This window comes from Leuciscus leuciscus, assembly GCF_965113295.1.
Source record: "Leuciscus leuciscus genome assembly, chromosome: 8".
NCBI lineage: Eukaryota > Metazoa > Chordata > Actinopteri > Cypriniformes > Leuciscidae > Leuciscus > Leuciscus leuciscus.
Window position 1 is genome coordinate 18638581 of NC_138732.1, and position 21822 is coordinate 18660402.

The 21822-nt window shown below is 36.7% G+C and overlaps 4 protein-coding genes across 5 annotated transcripts; 1 reads left to right on the forward strand and 3 right to left on the reverse strand.

Moving 5' to 3' along the window:
- The first annotated feature begins 138 nt into the window (after window positions 1–138).
- Window positions 139–3075, forward strand: syce3 (synaptonemal complex central element protein 3). Its single transcript, XM_082177638.1, has 4 exons — window positions 139–643; window positions 920–1028; window positions 1113–1913; window positions 2730–3075. Exons 2-3 carry the CDS (start codon window positions 920–922, stop codon window positions 1292–1294), a joined length of 291 nt encoding a protein of 96 aa, XP_082033764.1. The 5' UTR covers window positions 139–643; the 3' UTR covers window positions 1295–1913; window positions 2730–3075.
- Window positions 2891–9845, reverse strand: lcp2b (lymphocyte cytosolic protein 2b). The gene is made up of 15 exons (XM_082177637.1): window positions 9611–9845; window positions 9005–9067; window positions 8432–8478; window positions 7926–7991; window positions 7797–7825; window positions 7664–7698; window positions 7357–7555; window positions 7183–7256; window positions 7031–7094; window positions 6876–6956; window positions 6739–6787; window positions 6582–6651; window positions 6241–6315; window positions 5871–6026; window positions 2891–3441 (listed from the first exon to the last, which is right to left on the reverse strand). The coding sequence occupies exons 1-15, from the start codon at window positions 9686–9688 to the stop codon at window positions 3316–3318; spliced, it is 1212 nt and encodes a 403-aa protein (XP_082033763.1). The 5' UTR covers window positions 9689–9845; the 3' UTR covers window positions 2891–3315.
- Window positions 9846–11597: 1752 nt separating this feature from the next.
- Window positions 11598–16521, reverse strand: wnt8-2 (protein Wnt-8a ORF2; the record flags this gene model as incomplete). Its single annotated transcript, XM_082178709.1, has 5 exons — window positions 11598–14971; window positions 15564–15706; window positions 15954–16079; window positions 16181–16319; window positions 16492–16521. The coding sequence occupies 5 exons, from the start codon at window positions 16519–16521 to the stop codon at window positions 14417–14419; spliced, it is 993 nt and encodes a 330-aa protein (XP_082034835.1). The 3' UTR covers window positions 11598–14416.
- On the reverse strand, window positions 16175–21201 carry wnt8a (wingless-type MMTV integration site family, member 8a; the record flags this gene model as incomplete). Of its 2 annotated transcripts, XM_082177789.1 has the most annotated exons (7): window positions 16175–18074; window positions 18192–18334; window positions 18446–18571; window positions 18748–18886; window positions 19008–19041; window positions 19141–19265; window positions 21181–21201. In XM_082177789.1, the coding sequence occupies 7 exons, from the start codon at window positions 21199–21201 to the stop codon at window positions 17511–17513; spliced, it is 1152 nt and encodes a 383-aa protein (XP_082033915.1). In that variant the 3' UTR covers window positions 16175–17510. The 2 variants fall into 2 exon arrangements, with proteins under 2 accessions (XP_082033915.1, XP_082033914.1); XM_082177788.1 differs by lacking the exon at window positions 21181–21201 and having other exon boundaries at window positions 19141–19466.
- Between the last annotated feature and the right edge of the window lie 621 nt (window positions 21202–21822).

Sequence of the window (21822 nt, forward strand, 5' to 3'; positions counted from 1 at the left end):
GCATTCAGACTTTAGCCTGACACACTGGAATTTTCTGTTACAACCAAAAACCTACAACTCCAGGGGAAATATATATATTATATACTTATACTTATTATATATATATATATATATATATATATATATATATATATAATGTGGAGCAAGCTCTTTTATTTATTTTTTACTCTTATTATGAATTTATTCATGAAAAAGTTTCAATTGCAGCTTTTAATTGAAAGTAGAATGGTTGTTTACGGTCATTCTACCGTCATTGTACAATTCTCCAATTTAAACTGCATCTCCTTTAAAAGTGTTGGTAACATTTTATTATAGCGTACAAAAAACCTTTTTAGCTAAGATAGGCTAAGTTCAAAATATTGTTGTTTCTAATAAGTGCTAATTGTATGTATTTACTTGTTTGTTTATCCACGCCGGGACGTCATTACGTAAATGAATCGTTGTTTTTAAGCTAAGGCTTCCAAAATAAAGCGACATTTATATTCGAGTTGATTATCACACAAGGTATGTGAGCGTGCACGCGCGAGAGAGAGCCGTTAAATCTGCGTGTCGCGTGCATTGCTCGAGCTCAAGGAACTGTCAGCTGCTGTCGCACTAAAACAAACAAGAAACATTATTGTCTGTGGTTCGCTACATTACCAAGGTAATCCGCTTATGTTGTTCTACTCACACTAAATATATATTAATTTATTAGCGTAATTTAAATGAAAGCACTCTTTCTTTGGCCTGAGGTAGCCTTGCCTATATTTGAGTGACGGGAGAAAACTGGTGACGAAAAACGAACTGATTAGCTTTATGTAGGCCTACATTTTCAACTTGTTCTTATTTAATCCATAATTAAAATGTAATTAATTTAATATGAGAGGTTAAGTAGCCTAACAACAATTCAGCTGGAGTTACGGAGTTTGATGGTTTTTAGATGACTGAAGATATTTCGAGTGTGCAGTTTTGTGAGGACTTCGGTCGTGAGTGTTTACAAATGAACCAACATTTGGAGAAGATGACTGAACAAATGGAAAATATTTCAGGTAACGTTAGACTAACAAACTAATAGTGCATTCCTTTTAATAATAATGCTGAACTTTGTCAATAATCATTTTCTTCGTCCTCAGTGAATTTGTCTTGTATGGCCTATGATATGGTTGTACTCCGCACCAGTCCAGATCTGGCTGAATCCCTCAAGAGTCTGGAGAATGAGTTTCTCAAGTGCAAAGATGTCATCTGTGGTCCCACCGATGGACAAGATAAAAAATGTCATCCTGATGCTCAAGAACATAATATCCCCCAAGAATAGATTAAAGTTTTTGTTTAGAACAGAGACCTCTGATGTTGTTATATTGTTAATACTTATGAATTAGCCTAGATTAGCCAGAGTTATTCATGTTGCCTTGTATATTTGTGATTTTACATGGTTATTTTCCCTCACACAAATTAATAAACATATCAACAAAGCAAACATGCTGATTGTGAATATGATTCATCTAATGTCATTAAAATGCAAAAATGCTTCTAAATGTTCAGCTCATTATATTACTTTTGTATGCAGATTTCATTGTTCTTCCAAATTAGTTTAATGATTTATTTTGTTTGGACATTTGGAACTATTTGCTAAACAGTTTTACAAATCCCTTTCTGAGCTTCACGAGGTTTGTAAAATTTGTTGCAAAATGCTGTTTTTCTAAGAAGGGATGCGTGTTCAATTTTAAGATTTATTTTTGTGTGTGTCATCCCTTTAAGACAGATAGAGACCTTATAAATGATTGTATGATATTATTTTCTTCTGTATGTAATGGACTAACAGATGGAGCCTGAGGCTAATGCCACCAAGAACAGTGAACACGGAGCCTCAGCTGGCCTAGATTATATCTTGAAGCAGTTGGATTTAATGTCAGAATTTATGGACCGATTGGAAGGTAAATAAGTTTGAAAAAAAAATGTTTGTTAGCATAATTCAGTGACTGTTAGTGACAGTTGTACCTCATAGTCCCAGCCTTACTTTCTTTAATATTTAACCTTATAACATGTAATAATAATGCACAATTTGGAAAGTCATCTCGACTCCACACACCCATGTTTTGACCATTTTGAAATGTACTGGCAGTTTAATAGTTCCTCTTTCTAGAGTGCTGGCAGAAATTCTTCTGGTGGCTTTCAAATAGGTATTACTTGAACAAATTTTGAAAAAAATGTGCCATCCTTGCCAGGGGTGGCAGTTAGCGATGAGCCAGAGCTAAGACATTAATCTGTGCCGGCCGTCAGTGCTGCTAACACAAACATATCAGCACCCAGAACATCCCCCAAATCCTCCAGGGCTGTCAATAATAATTAATTTTATTATGTCATCGAGCCATGAAGTTTGAATGACAAGAAAACATTGGCTGGATCTATTGCTGAGCCCAGCATATCCAGTCAAGCATGAGCATCTTTGTATATTTCGAGTTACTTGTATTTGTGTTGCCGGCTTTTTGTGGATTATCAAGCCCTGCAATAGCAATATTTTAGATTGATTACTGTAAAATAATAATGAATTAATAGATTTTTCTTTTGGATGTACGTTAACAGTAACCTTTGCATAATACATAACAGAATGCTTCTATTTATATACTTTGATTACAGTAAACATAACCTGTTTGTGCTGGTTATGTTTTCAGTCAGTCATAATGGAATAAGAGGGTCTCTCCTTGTGTTTTTCTTGCTGTATGTTCAACCACTACACCCTTTGTTTTCAGTGAAGACCCAGCTGCTGCAGTGTAACCTGACCGTGTGCTTCACACACCCTGAAAAAATGGCGTGCCTCCAGACTGACGTGGAAACCCCAGCATGGTTAAGCCGTGTACAGATGATGGAAGACTAAATATGTAACTCAAAGAAGTACACTTGTGAGGTGGAGTTTACTATAATATACTTAAACAGCACAATTTAATAAGGCAATATTAATATCAAACATAAAGCATTAGAAATATTTAAATTAAAACAGACAAATGTACAGTGATTTGATAAGTAAAGTTGCTAGCTAACATTGAGTGTAAAAATGCCTCTTGATTTTAACATTGAAAGTGTTTAAAAATTCAAAAAGTGTAGACAGTCCTGTCTGATCGAATCAAACTAAATATAATTTATTAATTTAGTCTCATACTTTGTATACTTTTTCTGAAGGAGAGATGAGTGCTTGCATATCCTGCCGTTGAATGCCAGCACCTATAAATGCTCATTATTCAGACAAAGTGTCTGAATTCCATTAAAGTCTTTTTGACACTGGAACCCAGTCAGAATTATAATGCTAACTGGGTATTATTATTAAGATTGTTCTGTGGGTCAGTAACCTGCTGGGTGCATAAGACAGCACTGCCGCTGAGGTCCAGCTCCACGCTCCATTCCGTCTATCAGAACCAGTGGGGTCTTTGAGTGGTGCGCGACCATGTCCATGACACTGGAGAAATTCTGTGACACACATGTAAGTCGATTGATTGAGGGAACTTTGAATCTCACTGAACCAATAACAGTCACCACAGCTGATAATCTAATACACACTTCACTCTTTACAGTTGCTGTGGGTTTTTATTTAACCCTATGAAGCCTACTGCAATGTATATTTGATACACAAATTTCTAAGGCCTCTAAATTATCAACATGATACAATCTGAAAAACTTCACAATCTTCATGCCTTCTATCGTCTGATTGATAGTCTATACCTATCATAACTTTTTCAGCTTACTTTTTAGGCCTTAAAGGGCCCATTTACACAACACTGTTTTCAACTAAAAATGGAAAACTTTGTATGCGTTTTGGCCGTTCATTTACACCACAACAGCGTTTTGGTGGCCTGAAATCGCAAACTTTTGAAAACCAGTTTCAATGTGCAAGTTTTTAAAAATGATACCAGTATTGTCTCAGTGTAAACGACAAAAATGTGAATCTGTGAAAACAGTGAGGGCATGCACATGCGTATTACACGTTTAGTCTATAGGTATGCACGTTTGAATGCATATGTGCGCAGGTGCGTAGTCTTTCTTTACAAAGTCAACTCGCCAACTACTGGCCTGGCATGCATAATCGTTTCACGGATCCATGTGAACGGGGATCGTTTTGATAACGTTGTAATCTGTAAAAAGAAAAAACGTAATTTTTTTTGTGCATCATTGTCGTGTAAATGTACCCTTACTATAAATCTAAGAAGGCGTTTACAAAACACCGTTTTCAACTAAAAACTTTTTATGTGTTTTGGCAGTTCATTTACGCCACAATTTACAGAAATTACAAGAATGGCGATGTCAGGCGCATGTGAATAACGTCTTCAGTCTATTAGATGTTTATAGACCTTATTCAGAGCAGTGCCACGACAGGTATAGAAGCAAGGCTGTAAGGGACAGACCGTGTTTTTAATGTCATCCTCTGTAAAAAGCTGTATAATTATATTACTTATAATTTTCCACAGCCCAGATTGTCTGGGGTTTTTTTTGTCTACTGGAATTTCTCGGAAAGACATTTGCAGTGTTTCGTCGGCAGAACAATCCAAAAATACATTAAATAACAGTACAACCAGGGTTTGAAATTAACTTTTTCACTCACCGGCCAATTTTGCTACTACATTTTTAAGTTACCGGCCATTCAGAACTTCTATTAACCAATTTTATTTATTTTTTTATAAAAAATAAATGTACAGGATATATTTATATTATAAAATTTGGATTTCATACATTAATTTCTTATTAAAAAAAAAAACCCTGTCACCCAGCCATCTCCTCCCTTCCTCTTTCATTCTCATCCTTTTTACCAAAAATGTGTTTTAGGTGGACCGATCAATACAGTACAAAGAACATACAAATAAAATAAAAAGTAGGATGTTGGAAAATAATAATGTCTTTTCTGTTAACCAAATGCTTTTTAATCCTTTCTATTGTTTATTAAATGTAAATGAACAAGGGCGCCGTAATTTGTTGCGTAGTGACAGTCATGTTCAAGAAAGCCAGATATGAGCAGATTCTGCGCAATATACTGTATTGAATATATCATGATGATGACTTAGAAGTATTTGTCTTACACAAACTTCTCCAGCAAAGTGAGTAAACATAATAAGTAACACGGCAAATTGGCTAGTGATTTGACAGGTTGGCGGGTGTTAATTTCAAACCCTGAGTACAACCCAGTGATTCCCGTTAAAAATCAAATATGGAGCTGCTGTGAATAAGGTCTATTGTTTCTTTAAAGTGACATTGCCAACTACTGGCCTGGCAGCATAATACAGTGTTTTTTAGACGTTTTCACAGACTTTTACGTTTTTATTACATCGTGGTCATGTAAACATACAGTAAAAACATTCCTCTTCAGGTTGTGGTGACTTTTTGCTGTGAAATCTTTACTGAAGAATAACTTATAGTAATAATATTTCAATCAAATGATACATCAGGCTTTTGAGGAATGTTTATTTGCACATTTCTCATTCATCGTTGTATAGCATAATATGTTTTGCTCCCCACAATAACAGAGCCCTTATAATAAAATTAAAAAAAGAGCATTTAAATATTGTCTTACTAAGACATTATTGGGAGAGAAATGGTATGCATATGCATTTTATGCGAGTAGTCTGCTATACTGTTATAAAGCTATCAGAATTTCATCTGAAGCTTTGGCCATATAAATATCAGCAATTGCATGTTTTGCTTACTTTAGCCCTTTGAATAAAATTGTGGTGTTTTTCTTTGATTTATAAGCTCCATATTCCCCTAAATATTATACTATATGAACCATAAAAGCCTGATGTATCAAATATACTCCAAAAAAACAAAACAAAACAAAAAAACATTAAAAAAATCGGATAACTGTTATGTCAGGCTTTACATACATTTCTGTCATAATCAACAGATATTACCTCAATGCCATTTAGGCCTGTGCCTAGGGAATAGCCATCACTGCTTCCAAGGAAGCGGATCTGGATGTTGTACACTTTTTGCTGGTGCAGCACCATGAGTGTGTATGGCTGCTCTGTGCAGCCCTTTGAGCTGTCTCTCACCAAGAAAGTGCCATCCTAAAAAAAAGACAATGTCCATCACTCAGTGTGAGTGTCTTTATTTCATTATACACTTGTTTTCTCATTTTTTCCCCCTCTTTCTCATATACAGGGCAAAGATCTGTATTTTTTAAGTGTAAATAATTCCACTTAATTCTCTCACAAAAGCTTATTTATTCCACATTTTATACAAATTATTTTAAGGAAGGGAAACTTGAGTGGTGGAACTCACTTTATTCACGTGTCTGAGTGAGACTTCGGCCTCGGCTCGTGTCATTTGCCCCACATACCACTCTGGATCCATGTCCTGAGTGCATAACAAAGAATGAGCCTTTACAGTGTGGTCTAGTATGTGGTTGCTCTCATTATTGCTGTAGGAATTTTTCTGTGATGGAAACAATGCTCAAGACTGGACTTTTATTTCCTTTGTTTAGCTTCATTGTCAAACAAACCACAACAGTGCCATCTTGTGGTTGTCCAGCCTAACTGCATGTCTTAGGTTTACATTTTGTTTGTGTGTCTCAAATTCGTCTGCTGTCATGAATCATGATTATAGGTAGTGATTGCACTAACCTGCCCCATCATCACATTTACTTGTACAGGTGGTGGAGGAGGAAGCTCTTCCCTTTGTTGGATGTCAAATCTGTGTTGAAGATAAAAAAAATAAAAAAAATGTAGGCGCTACTGATCTCCGACTTATCGAATGCAAGTCGTTGATAAAGATACTTACCTTTGTGTGGGAAATGTTGATTTAGGAGGCATTGGTAAGGTGTTTCTTGCTGTAAGGATTTAAATTATAATGTTTAAGTTAAGGTACCATACAATACAGAAGGTTTTAAACGTTTTCAAATGAAAACTGAATGGTACCTGGTTTGCCAGTCTCTTTTTTTGTAGATGAGCCAGGTTTCTTACTGCGGTCTACCCTTGGCACAGCTGGACCAGGTTTGGCTGTGGATATGATTTGCAGAACATTCAGACATCATGATTTAATATTAAAGGAATTTGAAATTGAACTCACTCACATTGATTAGGGGGAACGAACGGCCTGTGTGGAGAGGGATCCGGTCGTGATGGAGGCTTAGATATCTGAACGTAAAGAAAGGCTTTACTTGTGCAGGACATTACAGCATTTACAGTTAGATGAGTTTGAGATTGTCTAAAGATTTTTACTTACATTAATAAGCGCTCTGGGAAGAGATGTTGACTTGTTGGGCTGGGGTGGTCTTGCAGAACCACGTGGGCCGCTGTCTACACAGAGCCACAGAATAGAATGGGTGAGTGAATCCTCTGATACATGGATTCTTTTGTTCATGGGTTGAGTGATTTGTTTTTTTGCATTATGTGTTACCTAAATAATCACCATCACCCAGAGGCTTTGAAACACGAAAGTGAGTTGGTACTTCACAGGGTATTTCACTAGGCGGTGGCTCATAGTCATCATCAGAATCGTCCGCTTTCTCATTATCACATGATTCTGCGCATATGTAGTTGTCTTCACATATATTATTATCTGGCTCCTCATAGTCATTGTCACTTTCTTCTTGGTCCTGGAAAAAAATAAATGCACTTTTTGCATTTAATAATAATGTCCAAAAATGGTGGCGGGAACACTTATAACACTTATATGGCGGGAAAAGTATCACATAGCGACTTACAAATTCATCAGAATCCCAACCTCCTGGACTAGGTTCTACATATTTTTCCCCAGAGAAAATATAGAAACATTTTAGGTTGTGTGTGTAATGGGTTAAGTATAGTTGTTTATGTAGCTGCACAAGAGTTAGTTACCTTGGTTTGGAGGCATTCGATGATCTGATCTAGTCAATACAACATTTTAAAATGACAAACTCTCAAACATGAAGAAAAAGTTTTGTTACAAAAATAATCATGCAATTATGAAGTACTGATGTTGCTTACCTATGAAACAGACCCTTCTTTTGTTTGTTATTCTGGTTAATATCTTTGCAGATCTTTGTGATAAATCTTCCAAATTGTAAAACAAAAGTAAAGAAATAGCAATGATCATTACCAGCTTAACAGACTATATATTTTATTTTTTCATCAATATTTGGAGGCAAGTTGAAATTAGAGATATATTATGCACTTTGTACTTTTAGGGGATTTTTTTGCAGGCTTTTTAGTGTCTTGTATTTGACGGTTGTTATAATGTATATTAGCATTTCTGTAGCTCAAACAGTGGAGCATAGTGCTACCAAAGTCACAATCATGTGTACGATTTCCATGGAATGCATGAACTGATTAAATAAAGTTTGCTTATACTTCGTAAACTTTGGTTAAAATTGCCTGCTAAATCCGACAGAGCAGAGCCAGTAGGCACATGCCCTTTATCCCTAGCCTATATGTTTCGTTTATACATTTTGCCATCTCTGAGATTTTGTTCTTGTTGTTGAGCTTAAACTTACGGGATATGTGTTGTGGGAAACATCTTCATGTCCTTATCATTCATGTTCTAGAACAAGATAGAAACAGGAATTATTATGTCTATATTGATTTGACATGTCTAAGCATTTCGGAGCATTCAGTACTTTGCAAAAGTCTTAGGCATGTTGGATTTTCCACCAAAAATGTTTTAAGAAGATAGTGCTTTTTCTTAAGTGTGCCAGTAGGAAATCTGTTTATGTTTCCCAACATTACTGTACTTATGCCATTAATTGCAATAATTGAGCAGTAATTGCAATAATTAATCGTACTCCTCACTGAAAAATCTCACTGAATTATTAAAGGCAAAATGAATGTTTGGAAATTCATTTTGAAAATACATTGATATATATCAACATCAAATGTATATTTCCTACTGGCACAATAAAATTCAAGATTAATAACTGCCTTTAAAAAAAAAAAAGTTTTGTTTAAGAATCTAACATGCCTAACCTTTGCACAATAGTGCATATTGTTAATGATGATTATATGCAGCATATTTAAGTTGTAAGGTCTGAGTTGTAGTATATGTGTCATATAGAGCCAAAAAGACTCACCAAGAATCTTGCACCATTCATATTGCTTTTCTTCACCACCCTGTCACACCCCAACAGTTTCATCTGAAAACACAAAAAAAGTGTGATAACTTAAAAACTGCTCTGTAGTCATGCTTCACACTTAAACTCAGTCATATTCTTTTGAAAAACACTTTACTGACTATAAACTGTAGGGGGGGGTTTTATTACATTTTTTTTTTTTTTATGACAATATGTAGTTTTGAATTTTTTACAATATACTTTTTGACATAATGGTGCATTTGACAAACTTATTGCAAGATAAGGCTATAAATTAGCTGAGGTTATCAGAAACAAGACAGAATCATCAAATAGACGTGTTTGGAAAACCACATTGCGTGGCAATCTATCAGCCACACTTGAGGCAGCAGCAACTTAAGAACAACAGTGCGACTAAAAAAAGATCTACAAAGATTACCCTTCCAAAGAGCATTCAGAGTCTGCTAGAAGCCTCATTGTTATAAAAAAAAAAACACAATAAAAGGGTTACATGCTAAACTTTATAATGCTAACAACTGCTTTCAATATATTTCCCTTTAATTGAATGCATCTAGCTCTTTAGTCAGAAGAACAATAGGATGAACTCACTTTTTTGAGATAGTCAGCCAAGTTTCCAGAGTTCCAGCACATCACCTCTGATTTGGCTGGTAGACTTTCAAAACTCATTGTGATTGGGATGGTTGTTTTTCCAGTTTAGTATAAACTGACTGTTCTACAGTTATCTATGATGATAGCTAGTAAAGTATACAGCTTTGATGAAGATTGCAAGGCGCTTGTCTTGCTTGTGGCTAGTTGGTCTGACTGAGTGTGATAATAATGTTGACGCAGAATAGCTGCCTCTCAGCTCTCTCTCTGTTTCCTGTAACTTTGTATAGAGGAAGTGCCTCATCACCAAAGATGTGAAATTCAAAGGTTACAGGTTTACAGAGCATGACTGTATATATTTGTACATAATTGCACGTTTGATTCCCTCTAACTTAAATGCATCAAAAACGTACTGTATTAATATTGTGCATGTTTGATTATGGGCAATGTGGTTGCATGTGTAGGTTACAAGCATTGCAATAGTCCACTAATTATAGATCAGTCACATCCAGTTCTCTCATGTTCTTAGTACAGCAAATAACTAGGCCATGACCGCAAATAAATATGCAGACAACATAAGATACAGAAAGAGCAATGCTTTTGATCATTGTAAATCAGCACATCCCCGGTGCCTATTCACCTGTTAAGCATTGCATTTTCCAAACAGAAACAGGAAACATCCCTTTTGGGAACAGAACAGCATGCAATCTAACACCAAGGTGAGATGTGAAGGCGCTCATCAGTCAACCGCAGGACTCCAAGAATGAAGAAGTTTCTTACTAAGGGCTCTTTGCATAGGGCTGCTAGCTTGTGTTTTAACCAGCGGCTCCTGACCGTAAATTTAGCTATAGCGCAGATTCTGGGTCTTGCTTCTAGTTTATGTTAAACATTTTGTAAGCTTTATATTCGAATCGCTGAAGACATGCAGTCACACATTTGGCAGAGGTCTAGTGTCCCTGCGTAATTTACCCAGAGGATGGTGCTCTAATGTTGATTGACAGCACATGACACATGCATAGAATGCTATTTAGAGTTGCCTTAATGTAGAATTTAATGCCTCAGAATGTTGTTTTAGAATATTACAAGTTGTAGAGGACTTACGGTGAGGAAAATAATCTCATGTCTATTCTCAGAACAAACATAATTATATAGTCTATTCACATGAGCACGTTTAAACTAAATGATTTATACTTGAATTGATATGCTACTCGATATGCTACTCCACTGAACAGACATGTCAGCTAGTTACTGACCTGATGCAGATAATATAGCTGAAGCGGATTGATATCGTCTTGCTCTGTAGCGAGGTTTACGTGAGGTAATGTGAAAATAAGCGGGGCAGTCTGAAATCTGCCCAAATGGCTCTAAATTAGAGCATGCTGTTGTTCCATTTCTTAACACAGATTTAAAATTGTGGGGTGCTGTAGAGCTGGGGAGGGCTCAGCCACCCTCTGCCCCGCTGTCATAATAGGCCTACATGCCTGCCGAAACCATGCGCTAAATTTTTTATATATCCTACTATATAATATTTTTTATATATCCAACTAAGTCATAATTTATGACTTAGGCCTTGTCCACACGGAGACGCGTTTATTCAAATGTTTGTATCGTATCAGCGTTTCGTCCAGACGGATATTTTTTTAAACCGGGAATGACACCCTTGCGTTTTCGCAGCCAAAGCCACCCAATCCATATATTTTGTGAAACGATGATGTCATCACCCCACATGTCGACCCTACTTTACCATTAACAACAACTGCCGACTACTGTACATGCCTGTGTTCGTGCTGCAGAAGCTACTGCGCCTCTTTTATTTCTTTATTTCTTATTTACTTGCAATGTATTTTTATTTTATTTCTTTATTTTACTCTTGTCTTATTAAGACATTTCATATTGTGTACCAGGCCATTAGTTATTTATATTGTTCAATAAAGTTCTTGGTCAAAAAAAGAAAGAAAAAAAAGAAGAAAAAAAAGAGAAGTAGAAAAAACTACTGAGCATATTTTTATTGTACACAGGTTTTGTATGCAAGGTTTATGTGAATGCCTCAAGTCTTCTTTTACGTTTTTAGTGTATCTCTGTCGCAGAATTACAGCGCCACATACTGGTCTGGCATGTATACTACATCGTTTTGAGTCATTTCAGTGGTTTCGTGTGTACGCAGATATTTCTTGAGATGACCCTGTGTTTACGGGGGAAAAAAAATTAGAACGAGGGAAAAAAAGATTGGAAAGCTCTGGCTTCGTGTGGATGTGGCCTTAATATAGTCTAGAAAATCTTTGTTGCAGAATGCTGAACTCAATTACAATTTATTACTGATTTAGTTTATATAGAGGTCTATGTTTTGGATGAATATTTGGGTGAAGCTCTGCCTCACCTGCCCTTACAGACAAGCCATGGCTAGTTTTTTAACAATTAAAAAACAGAAGGAACTTTCATTGCAGGATGTTTTAGGCATTAAATGGTAATTTATGGTCAACCGTTTTGTCGTTAGTGATAAATGAATTCTTAATAGGATCTTTATTTAATCATTATTTAAAAAAATGTCTAGGTACTTGGTTGTTTTAACAATGTAATGCGCTTTACTATTTTCCCACACTTAGATAACTTTATACATAAAGGAAGAGGTGGATATTTAAGAAACTCGAGACCCAAAAGATCTCAGTAGGAGGCACTGGGATTTAACCAAATAATGAAATCAGTGATATTGACCTGTCATGGAAAAGAAAACCAATAAACTAGTGCCAGATGCCTATAATGAATTACAAATAAGTCAGGGAGTCAGTACTTAGCTTGGTGGAGAGTGTGGCAGTTCTTCTGATGAAGAAACTGTGCATTCCTGGCCTTTGTCATGCGCAAGTGGAATCCTTAAGCTAAAAGGAAATAGGTCTTTTGTGGCGTGGAACAGACTGGGATCACTGTTAGTGCTGGGGTTTTGAAGTGGGTAAACCAAAGGGCTACACTGAGATTACAACCTGATTCTATCCATATGAAAGGTCAGTAAAATAAGAGATAAGGAGGGGATGGGAATGAGGGTCATGGCTGAGATGACAACAACATGGTACTGTATTTGAGGGGATGGGCACTTTGTTCCTTATTCATCAGAGCTCAGCAGGGTGGCCTGGGAAAGAACATAGCATCCTGAAAGGCAAATAGCCAGTCTGTGGTGGGTGAATGGGTTGTTTCTGTTAATTAGAGTATTTTAAGTAAAATGTCTCTGTATTTTTTTTCACTATGTTTTTATTCATTCATGTATTTGAAGCAAAGTGAGCTATTTAATTATAGCCTACTTTTTATATATTAAATAAAGTCAAATAATTTTTATCTTTCAACATTGAAGTAGCCAAGGGAGGCAAATGAAGTCACTGTGACATACTATATTCTGAGATTCCCACCCCCTGTCCTCTGAGTCAAGACCCCCACTTGAGCCAATATCCCATCATTCATCAGGCCAGACAGTTTGGCAGATTTATGGCATGTCCCACTGAGTAAACCGACTATGCATTGAGGAATAAGTGAGAAATCTGCTGATAAACTATATGAAAACAAATGTTATGATTAGGCCATAACATCAAATGGGGTAAAACATAATCACAAATCACTTTGTTGACACACGAAGTAAGGCTGGTTTTACAATTTAAATGTGTTCTCAACCTCGTAACGTGACCCCTTCCTTTAATTTATTTACATGCATCGCAGTGACTTCCGCAGGTGTGATAATGTACACCAACACAGCGGCAAAGAGGATTAACATGCCAAACACCTTCCAGCAGTGGCATGTTTCCTACGGGCTTTGTCTACACTTTTGTCGCTAGCCGACTGTCCGCATATCAAAGTGCGCCAAAGTCTAGGCAAGGGAGGCGCCTATATAGGCGATGTGCCAAGTGTGACAAAGTTAATCCCTTCAAGGGTATTAATTAAATAAACGCCATATACTGTGGTACTAATTGATATCTCACCATTTCAAGGGTTTTCTCTGACAGCGCGTGTCTGGGATAAAGCTCTCGTCTGACCTAATGCAACAAATATGATAACTGCGCAACCATCATAACTGATCACACCATCATCACTTTTACAATGTAAAGTCTGTAATTATAATTAAAAAGTTTGTTTTGCAGACACTGCGAGGGGAAAAGTCCTTGTTTTAAAGCGTCTGTCAGGCTAAGTGGTTGTAATTCTCATCTTTCACCGACCGCGTTTTGATACAAGCACATCACTTTGGGTGAAGAGAACGTGATTAATATTCATGAGCCCTACAGCCAATAAGACACTAAGAGAGACTCTGGGTTTTTGAAAATATGAAATCTATCTGAGGGAAGCCTTAAGTCAAGAGAAGTTGTTTTTGACTATTGTAAGTTGATATTAAATTGATAAAACCCGTGACTTCATTATTGTTTGTCTTTTTCCTAGAAACTGTAAATAAGCAGTTATTTCAAGCACCTTTATTGTATGCATTGTTATTCACGGTTGTGTAGCCTATATTCATCAAAACTATTTACATTTCTTACCTCATCGCTAAATCATGTTGCGTATTTTCAGTTCCATGAGGTCAATTGCAGTGCAGGTTATATTCATTTAAACAGTTTTTTCACATTTGGACATCCCTGTTTGTTAGATAGCCACAGAAATATCAACTTGGTCTTATTTAGGTTCATGGATATAAAGAACGAAACCACAAGACATTTCAGTTATTTTGTTTTATTATAATACATTAATATATAATTGAGTATGTACAGAAATAAAAAATATATTAAGGGCGATGAAGTGCGGGTAGAGGTGTTCCCCTAAGAAAATAGTTGAGGGGGTGTTTTATTTTGGTCCTCGAGGTCTGCGTCTTTGGTGACCGTGGCTTCCGTGTCTCCGGGCGCAAACGTGTTTGACAGTGACCTGAGAGCAGTTCTCGCACTTCACTGTGCAGCACCAGTGGAACTTACAGTTGCAGCTGCTCACTATCTCTGTGCGCCTCTCCTCCACCCGCAGACCGCACTCATGGCACAGTCTGCGGCAGCTTCGCCTTTCCCACTGACTGAGACTTTCTCCATGCTGCAGGCACTCACGACCCTCTGTGCCAGAAAGCCCGAGGCTCAGATTCTTGGCGCAATAATCCGGCGAATCCTCCAGATATATGAGCTCTGTCCGGGCGATGGAGCCGAAAGCGTCTGCTATGGCCACGCGGTTGTCCGCGGTGTTGCCCGCGCGCATTCGTCTCTTGTCCATTTCGAGCTTCTGGGCCTGATCGTGCTTCACTTTCAGGTAATTGCCAATCTCACGGAAATCAGAAAGCTGCATCCAACACGTTTGCATTGAGCAACTTTCTGACATGCCATGGCACCTACAGATCCTCTTCATGGTCGCCTTTACAGCCTAGAATACAAATTGGCCTATTGTTATTTTACAAATCTAAAAAGTGTGTTGCCTATTCTTTATAGGCTACATATAAATATGCCTGTTTGTAAAAAATAAATAAAAAAACATTTCAATAACCAAACAAGTTAGATGGCAAAGCAGTCCTGCAAAGAATTAGCATTTTCCTGAGGTAGACTAGCAACAGCTGCTCAATTGCTAAATATAGCTAGGGATCATCACCTTTCGATTTATGGAACACAAATGTATCACAAAAATTTGAGTTTTGTTTTTGTAATTTTTATATGGCAACTGCCTTTAAAACAGTTAACGGCTATCCACTAGGGCGCCTAATTAAAATCGATTTGCATAAGACAAACCCCCCAACGAATTGTGTAGCCTAATGTTACGGCCACAATTATTTGAGGATCATCTTGCACAGAAGGTTAGTTGTTTGAGGTTCGTGTTTTTGCGCCCCTATAGGCTAGTGTATGACATTATTTTTAATATTGGTTTTATAGAATATTTTCGTCCTTTTTCAGGTATCATCAGGTGTTTTCATCAGGCCTAATTTATAAAAACTTTGACATATGAAAAGTATTTCTCAACTTACCAAACGTCCAGCTTCATTATTATGAAGATTAACTGCAGCTCGAGAGTCTTGTCCAGTCTCAAGCGCATCCACGTATTGTTTAGAAATTCTCTCTCCAAAATCCACGTTGTCACTACATCCTCCCCAAAGCCAGCCACGACCCCCTGAAATAGTTCATCCCATTAGGTAAATGCGTCGTGACTTTTTTTTTTTTAATGCAAATACTTCACTTTTATTGCATTGTTCATCAAAAAAAAAACAACAAAAAAAAAAACATTAAGACCTATATTTAATTTGACTAAATTTGTTTGACTAAACTATATTTTATTGACTTTAAATATATATATGACTGATTGTCTTTAGTTTATTATCTTATGAATTTGTTTATGAATTTATCTTTAATGTTCTTACCGAGTTTGCCGTTCCTTGAACGGTCACATCCGCAGTCGTCCAAATCTCCGAGACTGCAGTTTCTGGTTAAAGTATACATAACCCCGGCTGCGCTTATTGCATGGACAAATGACGTTTCTCTCGTTGCTACAGAAGTAGAGAGTATAAATATGGCGTTTATTTTTCAGACTTAAAAAAAAAAAAAAAAAAACCCTGATAAACAATTCACATATATGCACATATCTTACCACTTCTAAAGCCTTTAATTGTAGAAAGTTGTAGCGCACTGTCCGGGCAGTTCCACCTGTCCCAAGCAAATTGATGTTTGCATTCATGTATCCCACTCTGAGCACCGACCCGCACACTACTTGCATAGGTAAGATAAGCCTAGGAAGAAAATATGAGAAAGATATTGAAGACTGGTGTTTTTTTTTTTTTGTTTTTTTTTTTTACAATATCGTGGTAATTATTTTATTTCGTAAAAAAAAAAAAAAAAAAAAACGATTTTTAAGGCGTTTTAAATGGCTTTTCAAATCTAATAATATAAATTAGGCTTTACCTTTGGTCCAGTCATCAGCAAATTGTTCATTGCCCTATGGAAGGAAAAAGCAAATCAAAATACGTTAAGAAGATGCAGTTATGTTTACGTTACATTAAATTATACTAATTCACTAATCTAATGCATCCTCACCATGTGTGCCCAGGGAGAGTTTTGTCGCAAATTAACAAAAAAAACACCCAGAGGAAAATGTAAGCCATTATCTTAGATCCACACTGATAAAGCAGCCAATGTGCTTATTTGAAAAAGTGATGTAGCCTACTGTCATGTATTTTATAGGCTACTCCTCTCAATGGGGGCCTGGGCAAAATACCTTTTGTAACGGTTCCTGTCAAGCTATTGGTCCACAGTCACCAGCCAGGTCAAGGAAACGCCTCCAATGAACTTCAAAGGATATCAATACAGGACAGCTTATTCTGTCTCCGCGCCGCGTCGTTGGGGCTGATGCATAATTCAAGTGTGATTTTACACCATTTATTCACCAATAAACATTTGAACCAAACTGCGCAATGAAATCGACCACTCGGAGACTGTAATTTTGTTTTAAATATTTAATTTGTTTCCCACGACAAAATAAGTCCATTTAATATATATATAAACAGAATCTAATAGTTTAAAAATAATAATGTGAGAGTTGAAAAAATAATTGCCTTAAATAAGTTGCATAAAAAACACTTCAAGCCCCTTTGTGAAACATTACACTGTCAAGTGAGAGAGAGAAATAAAAGAGACGTGCAAATATTCAAAACGATCATATTTGTAAGTAGCCTAACTAAACCTGATGTCGACAACGAAAAGTGCAAATAATGAACATAGGTCTACGTGAAATTAGAACTTAGTAAGCTGATCAATCAATTGACAGTGAGAACTGGGAAGCTCTTGTGTCTGTCATTTTTCCTTATAGCAATGTGCAGAATAATATAGGCTACAGTAAGTGAAAAAGCAGCATATCTTATCTCATATAAAATATATTTACATTGGAAATATACAACTTAATATATTTGAAAAGAGGATTGGCTTCATCTCCTATTACGTTGTCTTTTGCGTGAATTGTTGTGCGGCCGACGGTTTCTGTGTCTTTTTGCGCAAAAATATTTGGTCACAGTCTGAGTGCATGTTTCGCATTTGACTGTGCAACACCAGTGGAATTTACAGTTACAGCTGCTCACAGTCTCTATCCTCCTCTCTTCTACTTTCAGACCACATTCGTGGCAGAGCCGCCTGCAGCTTCTCTTCTCCCACTGTGAAAGATTCTTCCCGCTTTGTAGGCATTCCCTGCCTTCTGTTCCATGTAGTCCCAGGCTGAGGTTTTTCACGCAGTAGTCTGGAGAATCTTCCATATAAATGAGTTCTGTGCGCGCAACGATGCTGAACGTGTCCGCGATTGCGCCACGATTATCCGCGCTGTTACCTGCCCTCATCCGAATTTTATCCATCTCTAGCTTCTGTGCTTGACCATGCTTGATTTTCAGATAAGTGCCGATATCTCTGAAGTCAGCCAGCTGCATCCAACATGTCTGAATACTGCAGCTTCCAGACACACCATGGCACTTGCATGTCCTTTTGAGTGTTGCTCTGATGGCCTGCAATACAATACATATAGTTTCACGTTAGCCATATGCACCCCCATGCTGCAATAAATACCGTTTTTCTTGCGACTAGAGAAAGATTAATAAGAGAATAAAACTAATGCTACTCACGAGTCGACCAGCCTCGTTGTTGTGCAGGTTGACTGCAGCGCGAGAGTCGTGACCATTTTCAAGCGCGTCCACAAATTGTTTGGCGATTCTTTCTCCAAAGTCAACATTATCACTGCAGCCTCCCCAAACCCAACCACGACCACCTTTGAAAAAAGAGAATAGGAAAGGCTGATGTTATTGGTCTGAAAGCTTTTATAAAAATGTAATTATAGCCTACATAACCATAGTTAATAAAATAAACGAAAATGTCTTACCAGTTTTTCCTATTTTGGAGTCGTCACAGCCACAGTTATCGAAGTCCCCCATGCTGCAGTTCTTTGTCAAAGTGTACATAACTCCAGCAGCACTTATGGCATGAACAAAAGCGGTCTCTCTGCTCGCTATTAAAAATAAAGAAATATAAAATATATAAAAAGAGAGAGATATATTAGAACATGTTAGGTCAAATTCAATACATTTGAAATTAAAGTTAATTTGGAAAATACATTTTTAAGTGAAAAAAATAAAATAAAATAAATAAACCAGAATGTATCCAATCTAATTTTGGCACGCTTACCACTCCGCAGGCCATTATGTGTAGATAACTGCAGTGCGCTTTCCGGACACTTCCACCTGTCCCATGCGAACTGATGTTTGCACTCTTCAATACCACTCTGAGCCCCTGCCTGCACACTGCTGGTGTATGTGAGGTAAGCCTGTTGGATTTAAAAGATGAGCATTAATTAAACACTGTACGTTCAGACATTTTACTTTAAGGCCTACATAAAATATATCAAATATCGCTGTACAAGTGTCAGACGTAAAAACTTAAATCACCTTTGGTCCTGTCATCAGGAAGTTATTCACCGACCTAGAAAAAGAGAAGAAGAAAAAAAACATGTTTATAAATAACAGTTACAAAAACTTAAGTATGTTAAGATATCTGAAATGTTCTGTAAAATGTCTGTACCATGCTGTTGTCGACAGTATGTGACAGCACATAGACATCACCAACGATGCAAAAATCTGGCAAGGGTTCATTGCTGCGTGAGCGAAGTCGATGCTCCCTTCTTGTGGAGATGCAAAGCACAAACACTGAGATGGATACCCAGGAAGACACAGAAAACAAGTGACTCGGTGCTTGAACGAGCAAGGCATTTATACCTGTCGCCAACTTTGAGTGACAGGGATCTCCAACCTTTGACAATTCGCTGTGAAAAGACGTCGAGCTCGTCACTGGAACTGCTCTTCAAAGCGTTAACACTTTTCACTAAGCTATTCAGCCTATCTTTTATTAAGCTGTAGTTCATGATGAGGGTTGTTTCAGATTGTTCCTAGACAACCCTACATACATACATTTATAAATTTATAAATTTATAAATTTATTTATTTGTTTATTTGTTTGTTTGTTTATTTAACTCAGTTATTTTTGTAACTTTAATGTGCCATCATTTGTGTATTTATCAGACTCTTTGAATTGAACTGTCCAAAGCCAGCAAACTGTTCAGCTAATATCCATTCATTAGACTTGTCTATTGAAGGTGTTGTGTGTATTCATGAATACACTGGTTGTTGATTCCGTGTTGGACATATACCACTGCATGCATGTTTGTAGTAGCTCTTTTATATTCCTTCTTAAATTAAGAGTTTATTAGTAGGATAAATAATCCTATATATTCTATAAAATATATAATAGGCCATACACAATATAATCATACATATTTAACATTTAAATTTTTTTGGTTGAATTAGTTTAGCTTCTTGACTTTATAGAATTTCTTTATTCGAGACTTGACTTTTTACGTTTTGGGAAAGTTTTTCACCGGGAAATGACACTGAAATGTAAGGGGCTGCTCTACATTGTATAGGAAGAGTCATAAAATCATTCGGCTCCGTTCGCTAAGGGCCATGCAAATAACATGTAACACGTCTACGCCTCTGACACTCTAGTGTTAATAGAAGACCAGCTGATCCCCTGGGAACAGCTCTGGTGTGAAAAATGTCTGGAAACAGTCCGATACATGTTTAGAGTGCAACATGTCATAACATTAGTCTGCAACATAAAACTAATAATAATTATGAATGCATGTATTAATTGATTTAGTCATTAGATTTGTGTGTCGAAAGGGATACATTTAAATTAAGTTGTCAATTCACTTTTAAAAAAAGTATCGTCATAATGCGTAAAGTAGCTAAATGCTTTTTTTTCTTATGGGCGACTAATCATTGTAATCATAGAGCAGCTAGTTTTCATTATTTAGTGCTGATGAGTTTACACAATTCAATCATGTGTCGTGTAAGACAAATTCTAACCCGATAAGCTAATTCACACTAAGTTATTATTTGTCACTTGGGGATCAACAGCTGAACAATGTAAACAAAAGGGTAATCATGAGAACCATTATATTTCATCATTTTACTTTCGATGACTTTTGCGATTAATTAATACGCTATGTGGAGATGTGATTTTTTTTACACAGCCTACTGTTGCTCGTTGAAGATTAATTGTTGAAACCATGTATTGACATCTTCGAATCAAATCGTTAACCACTCAAAAAATCCCTTTTCAAAACAGCGTTTATTTGATGGTCGGATAATGGTTTAACCAATGCTGCTGGCTGGAAGACAATGGAGGGACGCGCAAGTGAGGATAATCCCCACTAATTGGACATCGGCATCATCAAGTCTACACGGTGCCTGAAACCCAAATTCCCACACCTACTTGTTACAAAACAAACCCGTATTAAACAATGATCTGATACACTCAGACCTAACCTAAACGGAGCCATTGTGCCATAAACGCTATGTCGCAGACATCTCAGGATGGTTTTATGGAGCAACAAACTGAGTGCAATTACACATCGCTTACTTCCACGCTTTAATTCACACGGCTAACAACTACGGGCAATGAATTAGCTAATAATCAGAAAGTAATCATTAAAATGACTAGAAGAGCATCACCACAGGATTTAGTCCCCGTATCAGACTGATACGAGGGAACATGGCTCACCTTGCTGCACAGATGATCCATTTTGACTCGCTCACAGAAGCTCAGGTGAAGTTCATTAGCCTGTCTTTCACTGACCGTGTTAAGGCGTTTCGCCTTGTTTTGTGATTAAGGAAGGAAATAAGGATGCCTGAGATGATATATATATATATATATATATATATTTATTTTATAGCCTACCTTTTTTTTTTTTTTTTTTTACAAAAAAATTTGTAGCCTATAGCCTAATAAAGGTTTTCCCATTTGACCTGAATAAAATGTGCCTTTTCATAAAATGTATGTATATATATATATATATAGCCTATAATGATCTTGGAAATATACTCTCTGCATGGTTTTCTTGTCACACGATAACAAAATGGCTTCCTGCATAAAACAACACATTTAAAAACAATAACTTTTATGCTAAATATTGATGCCAACGTCTTCTTTTTCAATCAGTCTTTTAATGAGGCGATTTTTTTTTTACGTTTACTTGTTAGTAGATGAGTGAATGAGTGTCAGTGTCACATCGCTACCTTCTTATAAACCTTTCTTGTATGCACAAAAGGGAGTTTATTAGGTGTTTGCGTAAGCAACATAGACTGTTCTACTCAAACTTGTAGCTTTTTATTGGAGTTTTACGTTTTTATCAGTTTACTTTAT